The following is a 25,692-nucleotide window of genomic DNA, read 5'->3' on the forward strand; positions in this document are numbered from 1 at the left end:
ACATTTTAAATATGACAGTTAATCGAAAACTCAAATGCATTGGGTGACAACAAATGTCATCAATAAATAAATACTTAACGGAGGGGTGCGAGAGTGAACCTCATACATAATTCTGATCACCTCCTTCAGTGCGATGAATACTTTTTGCCAAGATAGGGAGCTACCACAAAATATTAATCTATATGATATCAGTGGATCTAAAAGTATAAAATGCGTTAACTTACTAACTTACGTGTCCCCAAAGCAGGGGATTACTCTGGTGATAAAAGCAGCTGAAGTCATATTTTAGGAGTTCTACTGTGTTTAAATTAGTTTCAAAATCTACGCTCAAGAAGTTACAACATTCTAACCTGTTTGCTATTCCCGCTTAGTAGAGTGCATCAAAATATTATGTTTTGTCTATTGAAAGGTAAAAAGTTCAAAATAATTGAGTTTTCGAACTCTTATAAGTTTGCATGTAGAACACGCAGATGGCTTGTAGATATTACTCTGACATGTTTGGGGAAAATTAGCAAAACCAAGAATATTTTATAGCATTCCAGTGCGACGAAAGTTTTCATGACACTAAGTAAAATGTTTGACCTTTTGATAAGACTACCCCTGATCTAATGACTAAAGAACATGTTAAAATATATTTGTGAATATCACCTGGAAATGACAAAAATGAGAAATGAGTAAATGGAAAGTGAGAAAAGGAATGAGATTTTGCTGCACCTCTGTGCATCCATATCTTAATTTGTATATTGAGAAGGAACCAATGTAAATGAAAGTAGAATTTAGAACAAGTAGGATTACAGTATTTCAAAATGGCTTATTCACTTTCCATCAAATTACAACAGATGCAGAATAGTTAGCGATTCTAATAAGACAAGGGAGGCTATAGAGGAAGTGAAGCAAGCTGGCACTTTAGCAAGTAACTTCAACAGAGTAGTCCATGTGAGATTAGTATAAGAGCCAGACAAACAGAAGCAGGGGAAAAACTCTCATCATACGTATTTTCATACGTATTTTGCTACTGTTTAACATCGTTAAATTTTAGGAGTACCAAAAATGCTAGCAAGAAGTTTCAGATAAAAAAATTCATCCAATACGTTAATCTCAAATTCTTCCACAATTGCAGTCAGAAAATTCAATGTTGTACCAAGAAGTACGAGTAGATGCTTACGTAATCTCATAAGGGCTGAAGCAGCATATAGGACTAAGTGCAGAAAGATATTAAGATTGGAATAGTTATTTTACATATTGGTAATACTGGTTTTCGTGACTGTCGTAATGAAGGTTATACACATTTACCGCAACCACTCACAGTGTAGATGTCATTGTTAACGTTAACGTAGTTGCGATATTTTTCAAGCCCCTGGTGCTCGTCATCAAGCTTCAAGGTACACAAAACTCTTACATAACATTTTTAGAAACAAAATGCTACCAACTAAATTAATATCATAATTAAAATGGCAAATAACTTATAGATTTCGTTAGATGACAGTATGTTGATAATATAAATAACAGTTAAGTGTTTTGTCTGTCTTTTCTGCTTGATGACGAGCGTCTGTGACCCGAAACATCTCACATATAATGCAAAATAACAACAGAAAGACATTGTGACTGCTGTGGTAAGTATGTATGATGGTGCGATTACGTTACAAATATCATATATGAATTTAATTAGAACATACACTTGGAGATGAAGATTTCGAAACAGAATGAGAACAAATAGTGAATACTTCTAACGAGCTCATAGCCTAATGCTTTTTTGCAGTGTAAGTAAGTGTAACTGATCTCTCATCAGTTGGGTAGGGTAGGTTATTATTTATGATCATGTGCATCAACAAGAATAAACTGTAATTCCTTCTGCAGAATGACGACAGAAAAAAATTGGGTTACTGTTTAAACTTTCATTGAAATGCAGATTTTATGAAAGGGAAAGGCAACAGAAAGAAGTTAGACTATTAACCTTCATAGTAATCAGGCTACTTTCATTCTCTCTCGACATTTAAAGTGTTTGCAATCGGTAAAGTTTAAATAGCAGTTATCGTTTGAGTGGCAGAACGGTAAGTAGCTTTAATGTTGCTGTAAAATGTTAAGTAATAAGATAAGTTTAAAGCGTAAAATGGCCTCTGTCAATAATCGCTAGCAAAACACAGGAACCTTTAATCAAATTCAATTAGCAGGAACTGCAGTGAATCAGGTTGATCCTTTGCTAAGCATTTCTAAGTTCCATTTAAAATATTTCCATCACGAGGACACCCTCTCGCTAAATTTATACATACGATTATATTAAAGTCCCATGCCGTGGTTTTTCGTCGGTATGTCAAGGAACCACTGCATGGATTTTGATACTGTTGTCACTAATATACAGACTGCTTCACGAGGAGAGCTTGCGTGTAAAATTTAGTACCACTACGCCAAGCAAGTCGTCCGGCCTTAGATGCTTCGTACTACGCTTGCGAAGCCTGGGCAGGCGGGTAATGTAAAGTAGAACTAAACCAAGGATCACCAATTTAAAAGTACTACCAGTTCTCGAACTGTTGTGAGATTGTAGGACGATACACACAGAATGATTGTGGTAATGACAGAAACTTTGGAAATATGTAATGGGTTACTTATAAAACAATACATCAAGGACAAATTTTCGAAGATCACAAAATGAGGATTCTGGCAAAAAGTTTTAATATATAAAAACATTTACTATTTCTAAGATGGCAATTTTGTTGTCCTTCACGAAAGGGTGGGACGGAATCAAGAAGTAGTCTTAGCTGTCAATTCAGTGTGCTGCGCATTAAGATCAATGTATATCGATCAGTTTCAATCATGAGCATATTTCAACGTCTAGAGATAGCATGGAAGAGCTTCCTTCGAAACTGTATACACACGAAATAAATCATCTGAAAGAGTAATAATTTTCCTTAGAGACAATTAAAAAATCTGGACGGATGGAAGGAACAGTTCTACATGTTTTGGAAAAGTAGTTCTGTCAATGTAGAAGATTTTCCTTCTCATGTATCTCAGTTTGTCTTAAAACCCTGGAAGAAAATTTACCAAACATTCCAACATTTCAGGGAAAATCGAGATCGACTGCTACTCGTCTTATAAGTTGTATTTATGATACACTATCAAGAACGCAGATCCGAAGTTGTACCATTACTTGCAGAAACTTAAACGCATTATTTTCAACAATCTGTACATATGACCATAAATTCGTCTGTGCGTTCGTAAATAAATAGGTTTTTATGTTGTAAGGTATTAGCAAGTGGTACATATTCTACTGGGAAGAGACAACAGTTTGTCCGCCTACAGTGTCATTTTCTTACATATTAGTGTATCAGCATAAACTCCTCTACGTTTTCTGCACATCTTACTTTAACTACCATAAGATTCTTTTTCTGTGTCTCTTAAGAATTCATTTCCATTATTCTCTGTCAAATTATTTGTTGCATCAGACTGACTGCTTGTTTCCTGATTCCATCTGTGAACTACTATAGTACATAAATCTCACACGGAGGTAGAGCTATCAGTCTGTAGAGATTTTGCAGAGCTATAAATATTAAAAAGCCGAGCTGTGCTCTTTCTACGTTGAATGTAGATTTGTCCACAGACTGAAGTTATGACTGTCCTTATTCAGTGCACGCCCTGGTTTATTTCCTTTCTAATATATTTTGTTATAAATATTTCCTTAATCAACTATCCCTGTGGCATATTTTGAAGTCCTTTCCCATAAATTCCTTACCTGGATACACCTAAGCTACTCTGTTCCTGCATTTTCGTAAAGTTTCTAGAATTCCTGCATATTCTAGTCAACACCCACTCTACAGTGTTCGATGTCATTTTTACACAATTTCTTATAGTTTCCTGGATACACTGGATATGATTAACCTCCCTGTGAAAAATCAGATCCCATCTAATTAATACCGTAGTAATTCGCTGGTGTCACGAGTATAATACCAGGTCTCTCATCTGACAGTATCACTTGCGTCATTAAATGCTTTCTATAGTTACTTACTTTTTAAGAGCAGCTAAGTTAACAAGCAATCATTTCAAATGCTCTCTGCATTCTTGTAGTGAATCAGCCAGTTTTTAATTATTTGAAAGTGATATTTGCGTTAACCTAATTGCCCACTGCATCTATAGCTGTAAAAATCCACACAAAAGCTCGTCTCAAAGTCAAATATGTTTTCTTATCTTATTTACGGACTTAAACTGCAAAATGTTTCGCAGTTATTGTTCTTTATCAACCATACTGAAACATACTTTTTTCATATTTCACTTAAACGCTGTGTTATCATCGAAAGATCGTGGTGCCACACCAAAGTCGACATCGAGCATCAATACTACAGACATCAGTGATGTCTCGCTGCAATCCGTAATGACGAACGGGAGGTGCTGCTGGAGAAGGATGGCTCGCTCCATCCTATATGTGGCTGCGATGAAGTGTCCGCAGCTCGTGGTCGTGCGGTAGCGTTCTCGCTTCCCACGCCCGGGTTCCCGGGTTAGATTCCCGGCGGGGTCAGGGATTTTCTCTGCCTCGTGATGACTGGGTGTTGTGTGATGTCCTTAGGTTAGTTGGGTTTAAGTAGTTCTAAGTTCTAGGTGACTGATGACCATAGATGTTAAGCCTCATAGGGCTCAGAGCAATCTGAACCATTTTGCGATGAAGTGATTGGCATCATCTAATTAGGTCACCAATACTATTCAAGTCTCAGATAAAACTGTACTTTTGTAAATATTGAACTCGTACTTCAAGAGAAGTGTTTGTAATTGTGTGCATCAAGTGATGCTTTACTGTTCAAAGGCTGTTGTAAATTTTCGGCTTGTTCCTGTGTCAATGGATTGTATAAAGTCTAGTAAATCCTTTTATCATTCTTGTAATAAAGTGGACTAATGTTACACATCTTGTAGTTCCAATCAGCCGTCTCCCAAAGGAATCAAAGAACCCACAGTTATGACCGGATGATTGTAGTATGTCTGGCTGTGACGAACACTACATCGAACGTATTGTGTCACTTCTCTTTTCTAGTCATTTGAATATTTGTACAGGAGCTACAGTCATTTGACATCTTGTTAGTTTCGTTTTAAGCTCTTTGCACATTGATCGATAGAGTTGGCGCAATGATTATGAGACTAGACTCGAATTCGCGGGGAGCTGTCCCAATCTGGCCGTACAAATGTAAGTTATTTGCGGTTCTCTAAAATCCATTATGGTGGCTTGAAAAGGTAACAACTGACTTTGTTTGACTTTCTTGTCCAGTTCAGCATGTCTTCAGACTCCAATGGTCTCTTTGTTGACAAACTGTTAAACTGAAATCTTCCTTCTTTTACGAGGTGTGGCTAGAAAAAAACCGGACTAGTACTGGTGAAACAATAAACCGAATGCAATAAGGCTGAAAGTCGCGTGGCCTGTCACGTGACTCTCGCTCTGCCTACTGCTCGAGTTTCATCTGCCTCCTGCACTCAGTCTGCCCGTGGCGTCTGTTTTAAGTAGTTGACGTTTTGTCTGTGCGTCGGAAAATGTTGAGTGTACAGAAAGAACAGCGTGTTAACATCAAATTTTGTTTCAAACTAGGAAAATCTGCAAGTGAAACGTTTGTAATGTTACAACAAGTGTACGGCGATGATTGTTTATCGCGAACACAAGTGTTTGAGTGGTTTAAACGATTTAAAGATGGCCGCGAAGACACCAGTGATGACACTCGCACTGGCAGACCATTGTCAGCAAAAACTGATGCAAACATTGAAAAAATCGGTAAACTTGTTCGACAAGATCGCCGTTTAACAATCAGAGCAGTGTCTGAGTTAACAGGAGTTGACAAGGAAAGTGTTAGGCAGATTCTTCATGAAAGTTTCAACATGAACAAAGTGTGTTCAAAAATGGTTCCAAAGTGTCTCACAATTGAACAGAAGGAACGCCGATGAATGATTTGTTCTGACATCCTGGAAAACATTGAAAGTGATCCCACCTTCTTACAAAATGTTATTACTTGCGATGAATCGTGGTTTTTTACTTACGATCCCGAAACTAAACGCCAATCGATGCATTGGAAAACTCCTGGTTCTCCACGACAAAAAAAGCACGAATGTCAAAATCGAAATTCAAGGCAATGATGATTGTTTTTTTTTTGACATCAAAGGGATTGTGCACATTGATTGGGTACCAGAGGGACAAACAGTGAATCAGCATTACTACATTAGCGTCCTGGCTACCCTACGTGAGCGAGTACGGAGAAAACGGAACGATTTGTGGAGAAAAAAGTCATGGATCCTTCACCAAGACAATGCCCCAGCTCACAGTGCGTTGTCAGTGAAGACGTTTTTGGCAAAACACAACATTCCCATCTTAGATCATCCACCCTACTCACCTGATTTGGCCCCCTGTGACTTTTTTCTTTTCCCTAAAGTCAAGTCAGCTTTGAAAGGAACTAGATTTGAGACTGTTGAAGCAGTAAAAGAAAAAGCGACGGAAGTAATGTATGGACTTACCGAAAATGATCTGCAGCATTGCTATGAACAGTGGAAAATTCGTATGGAGTGGTGTAGAGACCGAGGAGGAGAGTACATTGAAGGAGATAACATGAAATTGTAAATAATTGTAAATAAATGTTTTTTCCAGCATCAGTCCGGTTTTTTTCTAGCCGCACCTCGTACTTCTGTCTTTATTGATCTTCTAAAGTTCATTAAACACTTTGCACAGTTCCACAACATAATTCCGACATTCTGAGCATTTACGAAGCTCGTCCTCAATTTTAACCCACCCTAACGGGCAGAAGCTGATTTAAACATTCTCTAAGAGGTCTTCCTACAGCATTTTCTTGAGTGACTACAGATATTCCCATCAGAAACTACTGCTATTTGTGAACTTTCCGTAGTCGTGACAGCTTAAAGCCGGCATATGTACAGCGATATCACTTTAAAGGTAACATCAAACATAAATGCAGAGTACATATAATTTAGTTCGGTTACGGACATCTCTCGGATATGCTATAATTTCAACAAACCGAGTAATCAGTGCAGTGGTTAAGACGTGGATTCCTAAACTGGAAGTGGACTAAAATCCCTTTCGAGCCACCTGCATTCAGGTTTTCTATGGATTCTTTAATGTATGGTACTTCAAATGAGTGTCTCGCTGCCTCGTTCAGTAAAGCTGGGGTCTGCTCTCTTTTGTATTCTTCTAAATCAGACATAGTTCTCTCTCTCCACAACACATTCAGCTGTAACTCCCCTTATTTGTTATGTTGTACCTTGAGGACACGTAGCGTAAATGTAGTGACATGTAAAGTGACACGTCAAATGGAAACGGGGAGAGACAGAAGCAAGTGTAATAATAGAGGAGATTTTACTTTAAACTTTCTAGTGTGTTTTTGCAACTCTTTCTTAATGAATTGTAATTCCAGTACTACTCATTCTCCCTGTTTCACACACACAGACACATCAAATAACTATTTTGCGAAACTACAGGTATGAATATACGGTAATTTTCATCGGAAATTTGCATATGCTTTATTGATCGAAAACAAGATTATAATGCAATGCTGAATCACATGCATCTCTTAGCCTATTTGATAGTAAAATAAGCTATAAATATAATGATTATTACTTTTAACATGACATCTGAGGCGCAATATTGAACATGTTTCGAATTTCCAGAAGCTTTAATTTGTGTTTTCTGCAGCATAGCTGTGTAATTCAATGACAAGAAGCAAATGCAAGTGACAGTAAAAATCGATGTGATTGCTTTGAGATATGCAAATCGAGACGAATAAGTTTGTAAAACTTAAGGAACGTACGACCAGTGCAGTACTGCGATCACTGCTGTCACTGTCTTCTACCTTAACCTAATAGGATGGATTCGCTGGAAGGAGGGGCACGTACAGGACGCAGGCTGCCCTCATTGTGCATGTGGTGCATGAAGACTTGGGAGACGGTAGTTCCCGCGGCGGCCACTAGGCTGCGTCCTCCTCTTGCGACGTTGTCGCTGGGCGCTGCCGGCCTCCGTTGCGCGTTTTGTATGCCGATTGCGACTTCACCTTAGGTTTCGGGTGCTCCAGCGCGTACAGCTCCTCGTCTGTCAGCACGCCCTTGTACCAGTCCGCACTGAAACATATCGTACATACCGCTCTTAGCTATAATCTTCCACATTCGCCCACAATCTAATAAAATATTTTACTCCTAATTGCTTGAATCAATAAAAGATTCTGACAAAAAGCTGCAGTCATTGGGTATGTTTTGCGATATGGATAACGAATTTTGACTGTAGAGGCTGAAACATACTGATAAGTATGTCAAAAGTTTGGATTCACTCTTATGTATCCAGAATGAAGAAAGTTGCTTTACATCGTATAATATAAAATTATCTTACGTCTGACTTGGACAGTTTAACATGAAGCTTCTTTCAGGGTTTCAGTTTTGGAACAATCCTTTTTATAATATGCATAATTTGGCATAGCTCCAAAGGCATTTTATTTGTCAGTGATACAAATATAAGTTCGAAACAAAATCGCTTAATGCGAATAACTTGGCTTCAGCTGTATTATTTATAGATGTACTTCCTATTGGTGACATGTGAAAATTTGTGCCGTACCGGGTCTCGGCGCCGTATTTCCCACTTATCGCGAGAGGCAGAAATTTTTATATGTCCTAGGCAGTACACCTATATCTAATTTAGCTGAAACCAAGTAATTCGCATTCGGCGAATATATATCGAAGTAGTTTCGGAAGGCTAGGTAATCACATCATAACTGAATAATAAAATGATTAATTTGTTGGATAAAAATCGTTCCCAGTTCACACATAATAGACTGACAGTTGCTATCAGACACAGAATGCTCAATTTCTTACACGTAATTCTGTGGTAGCTACTCATATGATCAAAACACATGCCACAGTTAGCATGTGTGATAAACTCCAACTGCTTTATTTTGCGTACTTTTATTCAATGACGTTACACGGGATGGTTCATGGTTATTCAAAATGGATATATTTAAGTGATCAAAACATTCCGTTTAGTGGCTGCTTTGCGTTTTCCCAAATGATTCGAGGCCGTATCATGATATTAATTAATGTAAGGCCGCTCCAGTTGCTGACATGTACTTTACCTAAGCCCACGATCGGTTTTGGCCTTCATATTCATGCCATCTTCAAATGGACCTGTTGAATATGCAGTTTTGGGATAAAAACACGCTTCAGACAAGTTAGGATAGTTCCTACTAGCACGCCTGTTCCATTTCTATGCACCTTGTGAAGATTTTTAAAACAACGTTAATTATACTGGATATTTTGTTATTATTATTAATTACAGTGCTATATTCATTCTCTAACTTGATTGTTGTATGTTCTATCATTCTGTTATGTCTATTTAAGTGTGTATATTATTATACATTCTGTGACATAGTTCTTTGGTACGCACATCTAGTTGGGAGAAAATAGAGAAACACACAAACCCAAATTTCTGTGTCTCTGCTGCAATTAAAATAAAAAGAATATTCTATTACAAAAGAGGAACAACTGTTATTGCTACTTCCATTATTAATACTTTTGTTAGATAACTAAAACCAATATATTTTTAATGTCATTTAAATCACATTTTTCAAACAAAAAAAATACTATAAATTAAAGAATTATTTAGATAATACAAAGTTTCTAAATATGTAAAGTAAATAAATGCTAAAACATCTCTGCCGTTCTACAACACACTTTCATAGTATAATGCATGTTATAGGAAAGTAATATGCGAAAGATCCTTTACTTTCTAAGCTCGACTTTCTCTTCCTTAGAAAAGAAATGGGGTCTCTGTTTTCCTGACAGACAAATGGGAAATCACGAAGAGAGTGATTGGGGGTGGGGGGGGGGGGGGGGAGGTAAAAGTATCTTTGTGATCATGACATCAGCTGAAAAGTATATGTATGTTTCTGTGTAGTGTGTGCAATGTGTGCTGTCACTAGCGATGAAATGTGAATGAGCAGTAGGACACTGCATTTGTCACTATCAATTAACTCATTTGCGCACTAGGCCTGATGAGCTATATGCCAGAAAAAAACAAATATTTTTAGCTTTCAGTAGCGTTTTACTCTTACCTTTTAACTGTGTTGTACATTGCTACATCGATTTGTCACGTGTGATACCAGTGTAAAATCATCTGTAAGTGAATCAACAAAAAACTAGTAGTTGCTGTTAAAAATCAACACTCTTGTGCCTGATGTAATGTAACACGACTTTTCCTACACCCTTATTTTATCATTTTCTAATAGTTACGTTATTAATGAGATACGAGTTTTTATTACAAGCAGATAGATTGCTGCAAGTACTACAGTTACAGAGAACTGAAATAAATATTAGCATTACAAAAGCGAATGCTACCCTCAAACTCTTACACCACCAACACTACTATGGCTCATTATTACTATTAACTGTTATCAATAATAATTCCTGGCGCCTCATTTTTATTTTTCCTCTTGACTACGTAATCATCTGATCCAAAAGTACTCGATCTTGGAACTTGTAAAATAATACTGCCACAATACACGATACCAGGAAATCATTGTACCATCATTTTTCGGTTCTACGGGAAGCCTACAAAAATGTAGGTTGCTCAATAGCGTACACCCCTCTGCACATAATTTAAGCAAGTTTCAGCCATGTGCAAATCATTTTTCGATCTAGTATTTACTGATTACATACTGCAGTTGAATGAGTCCATATTATTAGCCACAGGTCCCATGACGGAGAATATGAACACATACGGTACACTGAGTATTCCGAGACGCTTGAATAAGGGTTCAAACAAAGCTCGCAAATTCCATCAGACTGCCCACGGTGTCCTTTTCCTTTCTATTAATATCCCTTTGTGAAAATACAGACTTGGCCCAATGTTATGATGCCACAGGAGATAATAGAGTGAAGATAAGGGAAGTACACAAGCTATCAGTGTCATTTATCATGGAGAATCGTGTTATAGTGGAGACATAAACGCTCAGTTTTTCCTCAAGATCCTGAATTTTGTATTTCCGAGACAACATTTCATCTATTACGCATCCTATGAATTTAAATTGTTTGACTTCTGCGATATTTCGTTCACCTTGGGAATGTCATTTTTATCAGATTTCTGTATCAGAAACTGCACATACTGTGTTCTGATGCAAATAAAATAAACAAGGAATTGGATTTACCCACTACCGCATTCATCATTTCCACAGATTTCGCGTCATTCACAACGACACTTGTTTCACTTGCAGATAGAAATTAAATTTCAGTCAACTGTCGAGTCTGTTGGCAGATCAATGATACAAACGATGCTCCGAACAGAATCATCAGACATTCACATTAAAATTTGTGATCTGTAAAGTCAAATGAATCAAGCCTGTAGATCTCTCCAGGACTCAGGATGGAATATGATGCTCTGCTATCCACACCTCAGACCATATTTGTCACAGAAAACTTATCATTGCCATAGGGATCGACATCAGGTCGCGTTGCCGGAAAAATCACAATGTTCAGAACAATTTGGAGCTACCCATAAGACCCCACAGATGTTACGTCTTTTGTACCATCAGTGGCTACTACACTCAGCTTAGGTGGTGCAGTGGCTTCAGGAAAATTCAGCTATTGACTTGTACATTATCAACACGAAACACGTTGATTACTATATTTTCCACGTATCCAATACAGCCATATCCGCAATTGCAAATTATGGTTCAGAGTGTATTACTAACATAGAGAACCTGTGTAAGACAGTACTGAGCTAAAGTGCTTGACATTTGCAGCTTAATTTGCTATACCTGCCGAAAGTGTAATACATGCAGAAATACCAATCATTCAGCTAGGAGACAGATAATAAATAACGCTTATTAATCGCAGCAGGAAATAAATTTTACTAACAGCGAATTAGTATATCATATTCGAACAGAGTGATTACATTAAGTAACTAGTTTTAAAAACAGTGCCAAATGAAAGTATCCGCAAGAGAACGTACCGTATAAATGAGACATAGGCATAAAAACTGGTCAGTGAGGCCAGAATACTTTAAACAAAGCACTGAGTGACTATGGAGCAAACAAATCAGAGACATCAGGAAGAAGTATTGCGAAATTTCACTGACAGCCACCCTAGTCTTGAACTTACGAAATATAGTAAAATAATACAGACCAGAAGAAGAACTTGTTTGTGTCTTATAAAACCTAGAGTCAAGAAGTTTGAACGTAGTTGAAGGCGAAATAACGTAACAAGACGCAGTAGAAAGTGTTGTTTACAGAAAAAAATTGACAAACAAAAATGGTTTGCAAATTATAAGAGAAAAGATAACAAGCTGATAATAATCAGTACGCAGAAGGAAAACAGAAACATATTAACGGATTGTGGGACGCGGGGGGGGGGGGGGGGGGGGGGGGGGGGGGGAAATACCAAATAGTCTCAAATTAATCCGTGATTCCGTGATAGTTCTAGACCACGTGGGAATCCCACACTGCTTTAGAGAATAATATCTTAATGCTAATGCTTCATCCTTACCTTTCTCCTGCTCGTTACACGCCACGTGAGGCTCTGTTTCCTGTGGGTGGTTATGAAGAGTGCTTGCGTCGCGCAGCATTGCGTTTTTGTTGTTATGGATAAGTAAGTAAACGAAAGGAAGCAAGAAGATGAAACCTGGTACAAGTAAATAACTTCCTTCTCTTTAATAGCAGCAAGAGGGTCGCCAGATCCATCGTCCCAGTAAGAGGACAGATCATCATCAACAGTTTAGATTGTCCTCATTCCACAAGAGATTGCGGAGAGCTTGGGATTTAACCCAGGACATTAACACACAATCTCGTGGTGCACTACCTCTAGCCACCCTTACTGATGTTAGGTGCAAATGCAAGAGCAAATAACTAAAAACTAAAGTTGCTGTGAATCCTCAGATGGCCTTAGTGAGGGGAACAGAATAAATAGCCTGAAATCTGGAATGGTTGCGTGGGAAGGGAAAAAATAGGTTTGAACACGCGAAACCATTCGGTCGCGGAAAAAGAGTAATTTCACAAGTACAGGTCTATTGTTGTATCTAGAACGTCGGCTAGAATGACTAAATAAATAACTAAACATAAGTATTCGCATTTCAGTTCTGTCTTCCATCCCTTCACCTTCTATGTGAAATTCGACTCTTTGCGAATCTTTATAGTAATTCCAATTTTCGGTACTCACGTTTTGTATACATACTACAGGAAACAATTATGTGTAAACTGTATCAGTCCCTTTTATTTTTATTTTAACACCACTATGCATTTCGATGATCACGCCATCTCTTCAGGTGTTCTAGGATACTTTTACATTGTTAAATTCGTTTGTAACATACGCGTCTGTTTCCTACCTTGCAGAGACAAATTCAACAATTTAAATATACCATAACTCACCTGAAAATGATGGCATCACCACCGAAGCGTGTGGTTGTGTTGTAATAAGAATAAAAGTGACTGAAGCAGTGTAGCAATAACTATTTACATTTAACCAGTCTTAGCCCTTAACAAATTGCCCATTATGGACGACGTATTTGTACACTAAAGCGTGTACAAAGAACAATATTCAATGCATTTTATCAGTTCTTGATAACAATAACCATTGTGAAGTGGGACATTATACCCTGACAGGATAGTATACCATGATATGTTTCGTTTCAAGATATTATTTATTCACCGATAAAATTGCGCAACGGTCATACACAATTAGCAGTTTGTCACCAGCGGCTGTTTCAATTCAGTTTATTGCCTTGGGAATACATATCCTGTCTTTGTACAACACGCTACATTTGTGGTATTGGATGTGCTTGAACATACACTAATCTGTTAATGTACTTCTAAGGTACTAACATGATCTGGAGATGGTTGCTGGTAGTTGTGTGTGATTGCTGTGTGACTGTCAATGAATAAATAATACTCTACAAGCAGAGTCACTTTACTGAACTGATACAGTCTACAGGAAATAAGTACATATTATCAGGATATATAAATAGAAGGGAATACATTCGAAGATGGAATGACAACTGTAACAAACTACATATGGAAGAACAGCTCAGAAATCAAAGGATGTGATGAAGTACTGCAGCTGTATTTCCGATAGCAACTACTAGATAATACTAAACATTTAATCGTAATGCTCCAAAAGACGACATACAGAAAGAAACAAAGTAGACACAGACAAAAGGACTGACCAAGCACCATTATAGGATGAGAAGTAGATGTTTCGACAAGATCTTTTATTACAAAGTATCAATTAAACAGCATATTTTCTTAATACACAAGGAGGACGTTATAACATGAAAAGTTTACGTACAACACAACATGCACAAAGACAGTTGTGCAACAAGACAGAGATGAAACATAGCTAAAGACAAAGTTTATTTCAATATATGTATTACACATTTAATTCATTAAAATACATTAACATTGGTTCTGTAACATTTCAAAACACACATGGGCACTACTGAAAATCTAACTTAGAGCTTAAAGTGCACTTTTCGACGAGAATTATAGTAAACAATATTATTTCCGCAAAATTTGCAATGGCAACATCTTATGCTCACAGATGAAGTTTCAGCTAGTTCACTATTCATGCATACATGTTCCCATGCTTGGAATGGATTTAGCATAGCAGCATGATTAAAAAAAATGCCTACAGATAGTAACTGCTTTTTGTTCACATGCAAATGCTGACTATCCATACTACTAACAAAAACCTCTGGAAAGTTGGTGCATACTGAACAACAGTAATAAACATTCATATAGGAAATAAATGAGTATTGCTACGCTTTAACCTTCAAAGTCAGTCAAACATTATGGTGACCCCACGATAGGGTAATAACTTTATTAACAGAACGTTTGTCATCTGCTGATAATTCTAACTTATGTAGTCATACAGTGAAACTACAGTGCTAAACAGGCAAGGCAATGACAGTCGACATAAACAAACAGGCATTCAGAACTGAAATAGTATTCTAAAACCAAAAGCTGACAGCGTATGTGTCATGACTTGACAGTAGGTGTCAGTTACTGTACCTTCAAACAGAATTCTAAGACCAGTAACTGACAGTGTGCATCAGCAGTGGGTGATTACAATTCTCCTAAATGTGTGGTTGATAGCCCTTGTTACAGCAACAGTCGAAACAAATCGCTCTATGTTACAGTAATAATTGTAACAACCCATGTTACAGCAAAGTTCTAACAAATTGCCGCATGTTAAGCAAAATTGTAGTCATACGTAGGTGTCGTACTCGTACACATCTTAGCACAGATGGTGAAGCCCACTGTAACTGTTTGCTAGTGTAACCATTTTTCACTGTAACCATTTTCCAGTGTAATCATTACCAGTGCAATCATTTTACAGCGTAACCATTTTCAAATGTAAGAATCTTCAAATGTAACAGTTTTCCAGACCACTTCTCAGTGTAACAATTTTCCATTATAACCATTTCAAGTGTAACCACTTTCTGGTGTAACTGTTTTCCAGTGTAACCATTTTCCACTAAATTGTTTCCAAGTCTACTTAATTTCCAATGCAACCATTCTCTGGTGTAACAGTTCTCCAATGTAGCGGTTCTTTACTGTTACCAATTTCTATTGTAGCCATTTTCCAGTGTAACCACTTCCAGTGCAAACATTACCAGTATAACATTTCATCAAAACTTCTTCCAAGAAATGAAACACTTAGTCAGATTTGTGAGACCAATTGCTCAGCCCAGTAACCTGTTCATGTGGACAGAAGTCATACCTCTTTACTATGATGTCACAATATCACTCACAGGTCACTTACCTTGACCACATGATTCCGCAATGATTGTGGCATGTGACTTCACAAACCTGACAAAGCATTTTGCGTGTTAGTACCATTCGTGAAAAAGCAATTACACTGGAAACAATTACATTGGAAGAAATTACCTTGAAAAACGATTGTACTGGAAAACTGTTACACGAGAAAACAGTTACATTGGAAAACAGTTATTCTGGTGATGGTAACACTGGAGAATGGTTCCATTGGAAATGATTATACTGTAAACAGTTACCCTGTAAACTATTTCACTGGAAATGGTTACTCTGGAAAATGTCTACACTGGAAACAAACATAATGGGAAACATTGACGCTGGGAAGCTATCACAATTGAAAATGGTTATCCTGGAAAATGATGTGCCAGAAAATGTTTACACTCTAAAACAGTTAGACTGAGAAGTAGTTACACCTGAAAATGGTTACACTAGACACCACCATTTATGCTAAGATGTGTACTTGTGCAATATGTCCATATGGTTAAAATTTTACTGTAATATGAGGCAATATGTTACAATTTTGTTGTAAGATGGGTTGATACAATTTTTGCCGAAACATAGTGCAATTTGTTGCAAAGCTTGCTGTAAAATGAAGCAATTTGTTACAAAGCTTGCTGTAAAATGGAGTAGTTTGTTACAGTTTTTTCTCTGGCATGGTGTAAGTCTCTGCCATGTGTCTGTGTCAGTTGCAGTCACCTACTTCACATACACACTGTCAGCTATTGGTGTTACAATACAATTTTAAGAACCAGTAGCTGACACACACGCAGTAACTGACAGTAGCTGACACCCCCAATAGCTGAAACACCAGTGGCTGACACCCACTGCACATACACACTATCAGCTACTGATGCTAGAGTTCTGTTTTAAGCTCCAGCAACTGACACCCACTGTCAAGATACTGCACATAACTGTCAAGTTGTGGAATATAGACTGTTAGCTTCAGATTTAAAATACTGTTTCAGTTCTGAAAGCCTATTTATTTGTGTCAACTATTACTGTCTTGCCTACTTAGCGTTTTTCCACTGTGCAATAGCACGGATTAGCATTGTCAGCAGAAGATGACAAACTTTTTATACTAAAAACTAAAGTTAATATCTTAGTATGGATGACTATAATGTTTGGGTGACTTTTAAAGTGTGTAGTTGAAAACATATTAACCCATATTTCTCATCTATACAAATATGCATTGCTACTGCTGAGTATGTTTTTTGTGAAACACGTTTAAATAGCTCCATCTTTCCAAATGTTTCTGTTACTAGTATGGACAATCGCTGTTAGACATATCAGCAAGAAGCATTTGTAGTGGTAGGAATTCTGATCGTATTTCTATGCTAAGTGCATTCCAAGACTAGAAAGTTATATGGATGAATAGTAAACTACATGAAACTCCTTTTTCGAGCATAAGAGGTTGTCAGTATCACCGTAATGGAAATAACATTGGTTGTTTGGTAATTCTCTTCGACTAGTGCACTTTGAGGCGTAAGTTAGATCGGCAGTAGTGACCATGCGTGTTTGGCAACGTCATAGTACCAATTTTCATGTAATTTGATGCATTTCATGCATGGCACAAAGGCTGAACAACGCACTTCAACTGATTTCTACTTAATTTCAGTAGTACCAGTAAGTGAGCAACATGAATTTTCATTAGTAATATGGACAATTTACATGTGGAAATGTTGAGTTTGAGGATTTACTGTGCCTGAAAACTGTGGTATGGATACTGAACTTGTGAGTGTTAACAAGTGCTACCTTACCTATCAGTTTTACCAGTAGTGCCAATATGCAAGCCACGTGATTTTTTTTTATCTTGGAGACCACTTAAGTTATGATAGTAGTGCCATGTTTATTTTATGCTCAAAGTCTTGCATAGTTTGAGAAATAATTTTATATTGGTGCAAAGTTCGAATTTCTGCTCACAATGAGAGATCTGTAATTACATTACATTACATTATGACACGCAACCTATCTACCTGTTTTTGTATTCTAAATCGTTAGTTATTTGAAACAGGTAGTTTTATTTTGGTGCAAGTTCTTATCTTTGGGACAGTGAACTTCCATCCCTGTCTTGTCAGGTACTTTTCAGCATAGCCACGATGGGCTGCATTGTGATTGGCTCCTAAAATACTAGATAGTAGTTAGTTGTTCCATGGTAAACTATTGCACAGTGTTTGGAGGAGAAACGCATGGCTTACTGCCATCTTGTCTCGGTTTGTAACATCATAGATAAGGAGAAATGGCTTGTCTCATGATAGATAAGGGGGCGTGGCTTGCTGCCATGTTGGATTTTTTGATTTTTCAACACTACCAGCGACTGCAGCGCCAACGTGAATTAATGTTTTGAAATCGTCATTTCATTCCTACTAATCAGACAAAAGACTAAATAGTGATTTGTCTACAGCTTCAAGTGAAAACAAGTAAATATTTTACCTGCTGGTAATTTTTTCGTGTTGTCAGCTAAGTATTTCTTCGAAAACGACAAAGGGAATAGAAGTGAGGGGGCCTGTAGGCTGTTCCCATCTTTCTTTATAACAAATTTTATAATGGAAATCTATCCAATATTTGATGCACGCCTATGAGCAGTGGAATATGTATACACATATGCGTACGAGTTGCCTTTATTAAATTTCGTACACTAATGTACTGAGGTGTGTTGTTAGCAGTCTAACTATGCATGGTGGCGCAATGTTTAAGAAAGCTGTCTCGAATATGAGAGAAATGGAATTCACATAGTGGTTTCTCTGAATCACTTTACAAAAATTGCAGGATAATTCCTTTGAAAAATGGACGGTCGATTTCCCTCTCCATCTTTCCGCAATCCGAACTTGTTCTCATCTCTAATGGTCTCGTTGTCGATGTAACGTGAAATCTAACACCTTCTCTACTTTCAGCGTTTCCGCCGCAATCATTTTGTATTATAAATGTTAGGATCTTGATAAACCTCCTGTTATGTGTACATGATGCCACTGAGAAGTAATAATTAAATGAAGATCGTGTGGCACCCAACATGATGCAAGTCTTTCGATTTAATGCGATTCTGACAGCTTGTGTGGCTCTGACGGCTTGTCTGTCAGTTTCGCTGTATATTTAATCGAGCAACTTATCATTTACCCTTACTAGATTTAATGAATCCTGTGTCAGTGTTTTCCACAATAGGAAAAACAAAGCTATTCGCCACCAAATGAACCTGTAACATCCATATTGCTAGACGGCAACACACTTCACCGGGCCATGGAGGCTGAGTGATAATAATATGTTTGTGCTTGTGATTATGAACGGTGCACTGATAGTGAAAAAGTTTTGATTTACGTAAATAGACAATTGTAAAGTATTTTTTAATTTAAATATATCTCAAAAGACTTTTTGTGTCCATACTGTTTTCATTAAAGACTGACAGTGAAATGAGAAAACGATCGGCTGCTGAGAATTCTTCCAGGTTGTATGGCCGTGGTCCATGGACCTCTCCTATCCTTGACGTTGTGCTGAGTCTTGCCGACTGACGAGTCGGACGTCTAAGAGCGCCCTAAATACCGTGAAAAGTGGGCATGGTCTGGATTCCGTGTGATAGCTGAGATAAACCTTGTCAAAGATAAAATATAACTCTCCTTCATAGTACGTCAAAGATAAAAACTTCTCATCGATTCTGTTGCGCTACTGTCCATATATCGCTGAGTTTCATTGCTTCTTCTTTTCTGTTAAAATTATCTCCATGTTTATATATTTCGATTGTATGAGGAAACTATCATTTAAAATATAAATATAACATCTACGAATTTCGTACTGTGTCACGTAATTTTGATATAGAGAACAGCTATCCAACAGTTGTAGAATAGATGAAAGCCTCTTGAATGAGGAGAGCTTGAAGGCAACTGAATTATCTCCCCCAGAATATAAATTTGTTGGTCATCTGTGTTGGCTCTGATTAATTGTACCTAGGCCTACCATTCATCTACTTCCTCTCATACTTCAATTACGTAACATTAAAATCCTGAACAAAAGATATGCATGTAAAGTTATTAACAAGGGCAGTTGCGAGAGGAGAAATTGAATGCACGTTTCCAATCTAAGTTGGTTGCCAAATACGTACCATTCGGGAACGTTCCTAGGCCAGTCACAGCTGCGCGTGGCGTCGTTGAAGACCTGCCCCATCTTGCAGCCATTACGGCGGGGCACCTCCCCGTTGATGCAGACGTAGAAGAACTGGCAGTCCTCCGGGTCAGAGTAGCGCGGATGTTGCTGCGCCTCCGATTCGTTCACTTTTGGACATGTGAACTGGAACACGTCTGCCGCCCACCGCAATTAGCACAACAATGTCATACGGCTGTGGTTGGGTTGGTAGGTGGTCATTATGTCGCTCTTCTACCATAAATAATTTAAAGTAACACGAGAAAGGCTTTAAAGTTTTTTTTTAATAGGTAAAAGTCATCGCATGTTTTTACATTGTTGAATAGATAGTTAACAATGATGGTATGGGACCAGACAGAAGTGTTTCAGTGGTTCTGTGAGAGTTCAGGATGAAGAGGAACGCTAGAGAAGATGTGTTAGGATATGCAGAAGAGTGTCACGTAAAAGGGCGTATGGTAGGAAAACAAGGGATTTGGAGTAAGTGTAAACAGGATGTTAGCCAAGTCACAGTTATCAGGAGAAACAAAAATTGCAAAAGTAAAGCGAAAAGGGCAAAGAAAGAGCCCTAATAAGGGATAGGATGAGAAGAGCTGGATACACTTAATAGTAGGTAATGTAGTTATTAAATGTAGGCAACTAGGTTAGAGACTTTGATGAGTCGGCAAAGGATTTGTTTAGAGGTGGGTAACTGGATGCGAGAAGTAAGATTAAGTGTATGGTATTATAGAATTATAGTGTTGGCTGGAATTTCAGAAAAGTGGAAATCAGGCGACTGCACCAGTAGAGGGCATTGCTCGAATCAAGACTTCCTACGTACAGTGATCACTGTTAGAACGAAACCTCTACCATCACTTTTTTCATTTCCCACTAATTGGACGGGTTGGCGGCATTATCGTCACTTCTCTTCACCTTTTGATTTATGAATCAAAGAAATACAATTTTTTTATGATTTCAAGAAGGACGTGATGTACTTTTGGACGAGGATGGTACTGGAGTGAATCTTGTATGAAAAGTGATGTATGTATATTGAGGGAGGAACTGTTATGATTAGAGGTTAGTAGATGCTAGGATTTCGGTTAGGGAGAGACTGGCTTCGAGACATCATTTGAGATGGGACGGGTGGGGTAGCTAAGATGAGCCGATCTTGAAGTTTGTCCTATGGTCTATGAGAGGGAAGTGTTAAAACATATGCAGAGGAAGCATTGGTTAAAAATGAAACAAAGGCGGGGTGTATGCTGACACAGACACTGAAACAAGCCAGGGTTCTCAAGAATGGAGGGAGACAGTGGGTTATTGGGACGGTGCTAGAGGAAGTGAAAGGACATTATATACTGGTGCAGGATACGTGTGGGAAAATTCAGTCTAATGTGAGAAGCTAGGTACAGCGTGTGTCGCTCAGATATTCGATGGAGTAGTAAAACTAGAGATAAGTTGCTTTGATAACATACAAAGGTCTTTTTGAAAGCTGCTCTATGAACTATTGTGTAGCCCATCAGAGAGATCACAACAGCACTATATTATGAATGGCAACAGACTTGAAAGAAAAATCATAGACATCACTGAGCGACTGATAGATTAGTTATTTAGATTACATCTGAGTTTAGCACACTACCTGCAGACGTTGTCTGCTTGCATATGTTGACAATAACCTAGATTTCTTTGTTTTCTCGATATTTGCTGCAACTTTATTTTTAATTCCCTCGCACTTCAAGAAGAGTGTAATGACTCCACTTCCAAAGAAGGCGACTTATTTATAATAAATTGCAAAGACTGATAGAAGACGATAATGGGACAGATTATTTTAACTCCGGAGAAATGTAATAACACGCGTGCAATACAGACTCTCCGATTTATCTTAGAAAATCGGTTGATGAAAGGTAAGCCTACGTTTGTAGCCTTTGTATATTTAAATAAATCTTTAGACACATTGAATGCAACACACTCCTTGAAATTATGAATATAGCAGGCCTAATATACAGAGAGTTGAACAGAGGGAATTATGAGAGATGTGAGAAGTTCCAATACTTGGGAGTGCTGGTTACGGAGGATAGCAGAATAAGAGAAGAAATACAATCTAGGATTGCTGCAGGAAATAATGCTTATTGGGCGCTGATCAAGATCCTTCAGTCACGTAGCCTGGGCAGAAAATCGAAGGTGACTGTCTATTAAACAGTCATAAGACCGGTGGTAATGTATGGCTCAGAAACATGGACAATGACGGTAGCAGAAGAAGAGGTCTTGAGAAGATGGGAGAGGAAAATATTAAGAAACATTTTTGGAGTCGTGTATAAGGCGGGGCATGGGAGAATAGGGAGAAACAAGGAATTGGAAGAACTATATAGAAATCCTGACTTGGCGACTGAAATTAAGTATAACAGATTGAGATGGCTGCGCCATGTATAGCTAATGTCGAAGGATCGAGCTGTCGAAAAGGTTTAAACAGTAAATCCAGGTGGCAAAAGAAGCAAAGGGAGACCCCGGAAAAGATGGCTGAAGGATGTGGAAAATTATTTGAGAAAGACTGGAGTCAGGAGATGGAGGAAACGAGCAGAAAATTGTCAGGATTAGGCTGTGATCATCAGAGAGGTCAAGGCCCTACATGGGCTGTAGCGCCAAGGAGTAAGTAAGTAAATATACAGGGAGTGAAAGTTTATCTACAACTTGTACTAAAGCTAGACTGCAGATATGAATAAAATGACATTCAAGAGAAGCAGCAGTTGACAAGGGGATGGGACAGGGTTATAGCCTATGGCAGGCATTATTCAGTCTGCGTATTGAGCATGCAGTAAAATAGACCAAGGACAAATTAGGAAAGGAAATTAAAGTTCAGGGTGAAAAAGAAAATTTTTGAGCTTTCGCCGATGACATTGTAATTCTGTCGGATACAGCAAAGGACTTGGAAGATCAAATAAGCAGAATGGATAACGCCTTGAAAAGGGGTGATTGGATGAATGCCGTCAACAAAAGCAAACTAAGTGTTATGGAACATAGTCAAATTTAATCAGGCTATGCTGAAGGAATTACGTTAGGAAGTAAGACACTAATAGTAGCTGATGCGTTTGGCTATTTAGGCAACAAAATAATTGACGATAACGGAGTAGGGAGGGTATAAAATGCAGACTGGTAAGAACAAGAAAAGAGTTTCTGACAAAGAGACATTCGTTAACGCTAAATATGAATTCAATAGTGAGGAAGTCTTTTTTGAAGGTATTTATCTGGAGTGTCGCCTTGTGCGAAAGTGAAACGTGGACGATAAACATTTCAAGCAAGAACAGAGCAGAAGCTTCTGAAGTATAGTGCTAGTTTGTGTGTGTGTGTGTGCGTGTGCGTGTGTCTGGAAGGGGGAGGTGGGTAAAATTGTAGGAGGAGGCTAAGGCTTGACTAAAGAAAGCAGGTTCAAATGGGTGTAAGTTGTATTAGTTACACAAGGCTATACAGCTGCCCCTACTGACGTCGTTTAATGCAACCCGCAATGTTATTTCTGACCTTCAGAAACCATGGGCGAGATTTTCATATTCTCTCGTTCACTACGCTAAAACTATTTGTCCTACATAAAAATGACCCTGACCTTTTTGTAGGAAATTTAATGTAGTCAAATTTTGTACCCGGATACGTTTTCGCTGGAAGCCGCTGTTTTCAAGTTATTCAAGAAAAACGTACGAAAGTGACCTTCAAGCGTACCTCCATCTCCACTCTCATCCCTCACCAATCAGCATTTCTAGTATTTTTTTCATGGCAATCACTCCTACAAATGTACAAAACTTTCTAATTACACGAACTGATCCGATATTTGACCTTTTTCGGTCACTCTTGATTGGGCTACTATGTCGACAACATAATCGGCTATTTCCTTCACGTTAATAATTTAAACGTGTCCGTGAGGGTGATGAAAGGTAAACGACTTTTGTAAACATCACGCTACAACCAATTACGCTGGAAATTCGATCCAAGCTTAACCCTTACAGACACGATAGTTTCGTAGTCAGAAGGCCTGACGAATACGACGTAATTGTTCAGTTCATGCTGTTAAAATTCAAAAAAATTTAGGTAAAATTTACACAAACGTCAGTTTTACTATTTTGAAGTACTCGAATAAGCCGGTGACGTAATAAGGCCACTGCATGAAGAGCAAAAATGTCGAATGTGGAAGTAACTCGTGCAGTCGCAAATTTTTGTACAGTGATAGGACGGATTGCCATAAACAACGTACCAGAAATCCTGACTGTTTGGGGCTGAGTGTGGAAGTGGGGATGCGCCCGAAAGTCAGTTTTGGTAGTTTTTCTTGAATAACTCGAAAACTACGTCCTCTAGCGAAAAAGTATCCCTGGGCAAAATCTGACTTCATTAAATTTCCTGCAGAAAGGTCACGTTAATTTTTTCTATAAGACTTAGAGTTTGCGCGTAGCGAGCGAGAGACTATGAAAATCTCGCAGGTGGTTTTTGAAGCCCATGTATAGGCTTGTGGGTTGCATAAAACGACGTCGGTAGGGGCAGCTGAATCACCCCATATAGAGATGACGATATTTGCACAGGACAGACTAACATGCAGAGTTTCATCAAATCAGTCTTCGGATTGAAGACCACAACAACATGATTGGATTCACCTGTGGTCTTTCCTGTCAAAAGTTATAGTCATTACATAAGTTAATAGGTGTTTCCGTAGTAATAGTACTACCACTATTTCTAGCGGTTTATTGAAGAAAGAACTAATATGCTTTGGGTGACGCCTTTGTTTTCTTACCTTGGGAGGAGCAGCCTTTCTTCTTGGCTTCATCTGGCCACGTGCAGATGCCGGTGCGCTCATTGTAGACGAGTCCGTCAGGGCAGGTGATCATGTTGAACTTGCCGTCCACGCAGTAGTAGAACTTGTCGCACACGTTCGGCTCCTCATGCGCGAAGTAACCGTGCTTACGTGGGCAGTGCAGACTGGGTTGTGGCGTTTCTGCGGAAAAAGATGCGACAAACATTTACATTAGTCCCCAATCACGACTCATCGATATCATATTCATTGCAGGGCTTTTGCTCAAAGCTATTTTGATGGAATGAAGATTTTCTATCACAGAAAACCAGAAACAGAAAGTAAGAAAAATGGTTCGCATTAGCTAGACTCAGACTGTATTGTACATGACTTAAATCGTCTTCTTATTAAATTTCGGTGAACTCTCGTAGAATGGTCGACTGCAACTATAAGAAGGAATATACTCTTTAGACATGTCTGATACAGCTGCAGAAATTAAGTTTTGTTTTTCTTGTAACAGAGAGCAACGGTCTTCTTCTTTCACTTCGGTAGGTTAAGTCATTGAAATCCCTTTACGATCTACAAGGATACTGTGGGGCGGGTCTGTCCCTTAAAATCAACCTTGGCACATTGACGGCGGTGGTTTCTTGAATGTTTTGATACAAAAGTGCGGTATGCTCCAGAAGATATGGGATACAGCCTACATAGAATAGCGACGAGATGCCTATGAACATACGAGGGTTGTCGATGAAGTAAGTTTCGATCGGTCGCTAAATGGAAACCACTATGAAAATCAGAAAAATTTTATTTGCAAAGTTAGCTATACTTTTCAGATACTTCTCTACGTAGTCGCCGCTCTGACGCAGACATTTGTCCGAGCGTAATATCAAATTTCCTACACCATCGTCATAGAAGGCAACCGCCTGTGCTTTCCGATAATTCTCTATGCTGGTCTATAGCGCATAGCCTGCGCCCTAGTGTTGTCTTCGTATCCAGCGTTTCATGTGAATAGAGATGGTACTCAGGACGAGCCAATTAGGCCTGTGTTGTGGGTGA

At 38.4% G+C, this 25,692-nt stretch overlaps 1 protein-coding gene across 1 annotated transcript in view; it reads right to left on the bottom strand.

Annotated features, from left to right (window-relative positions):
* Window positions 1-7,466: 7,466 nt before the first annotated feature.
* The window catches only part of LOC124556570 (protein obstructor-E-like), an 81,336-nt gene continuing 63,110 nt past the window's right edge, over window positions 7,467-25,692 (bottom strand). The window contains exons 3-5 of the mRNA XM_047130525.1: window positions 24,640-24,840; window positions 19,861-20,056; window positions 7,467-8,085 (exon numbers count right to left, since the gene is read on the bottom strand). Coding sequence (XP_046986481.1) covers window positions 7,935-8,085; window positions 19,861-20,056; window positions 24,640-24,840 — 548 coding nt within the window. The 3' untranslated portion in view covers window positions 7,467-7,934. The remainder of the gene's footprint in view (window positions 8,086-19,860; window positions 20,057-24,639; window positions 24,841-25,692) is intronic.

Source organism: Schistocerca americana, chromosome X (assembly GCF_021461395.2).
Source record: "Schistocerca americana isolate TAMUIC-IGC-003095 chromosome X, iqSchAmer2.1, whole genome shotgun sequence".
Classification (NCBI taxonomy): domain Eukaryota; kingdom Metazoa; phylum Arthropoda; class Insecta; order Orthoptera; family Acrididae; genus Schistocerca; species Schistocerca americana.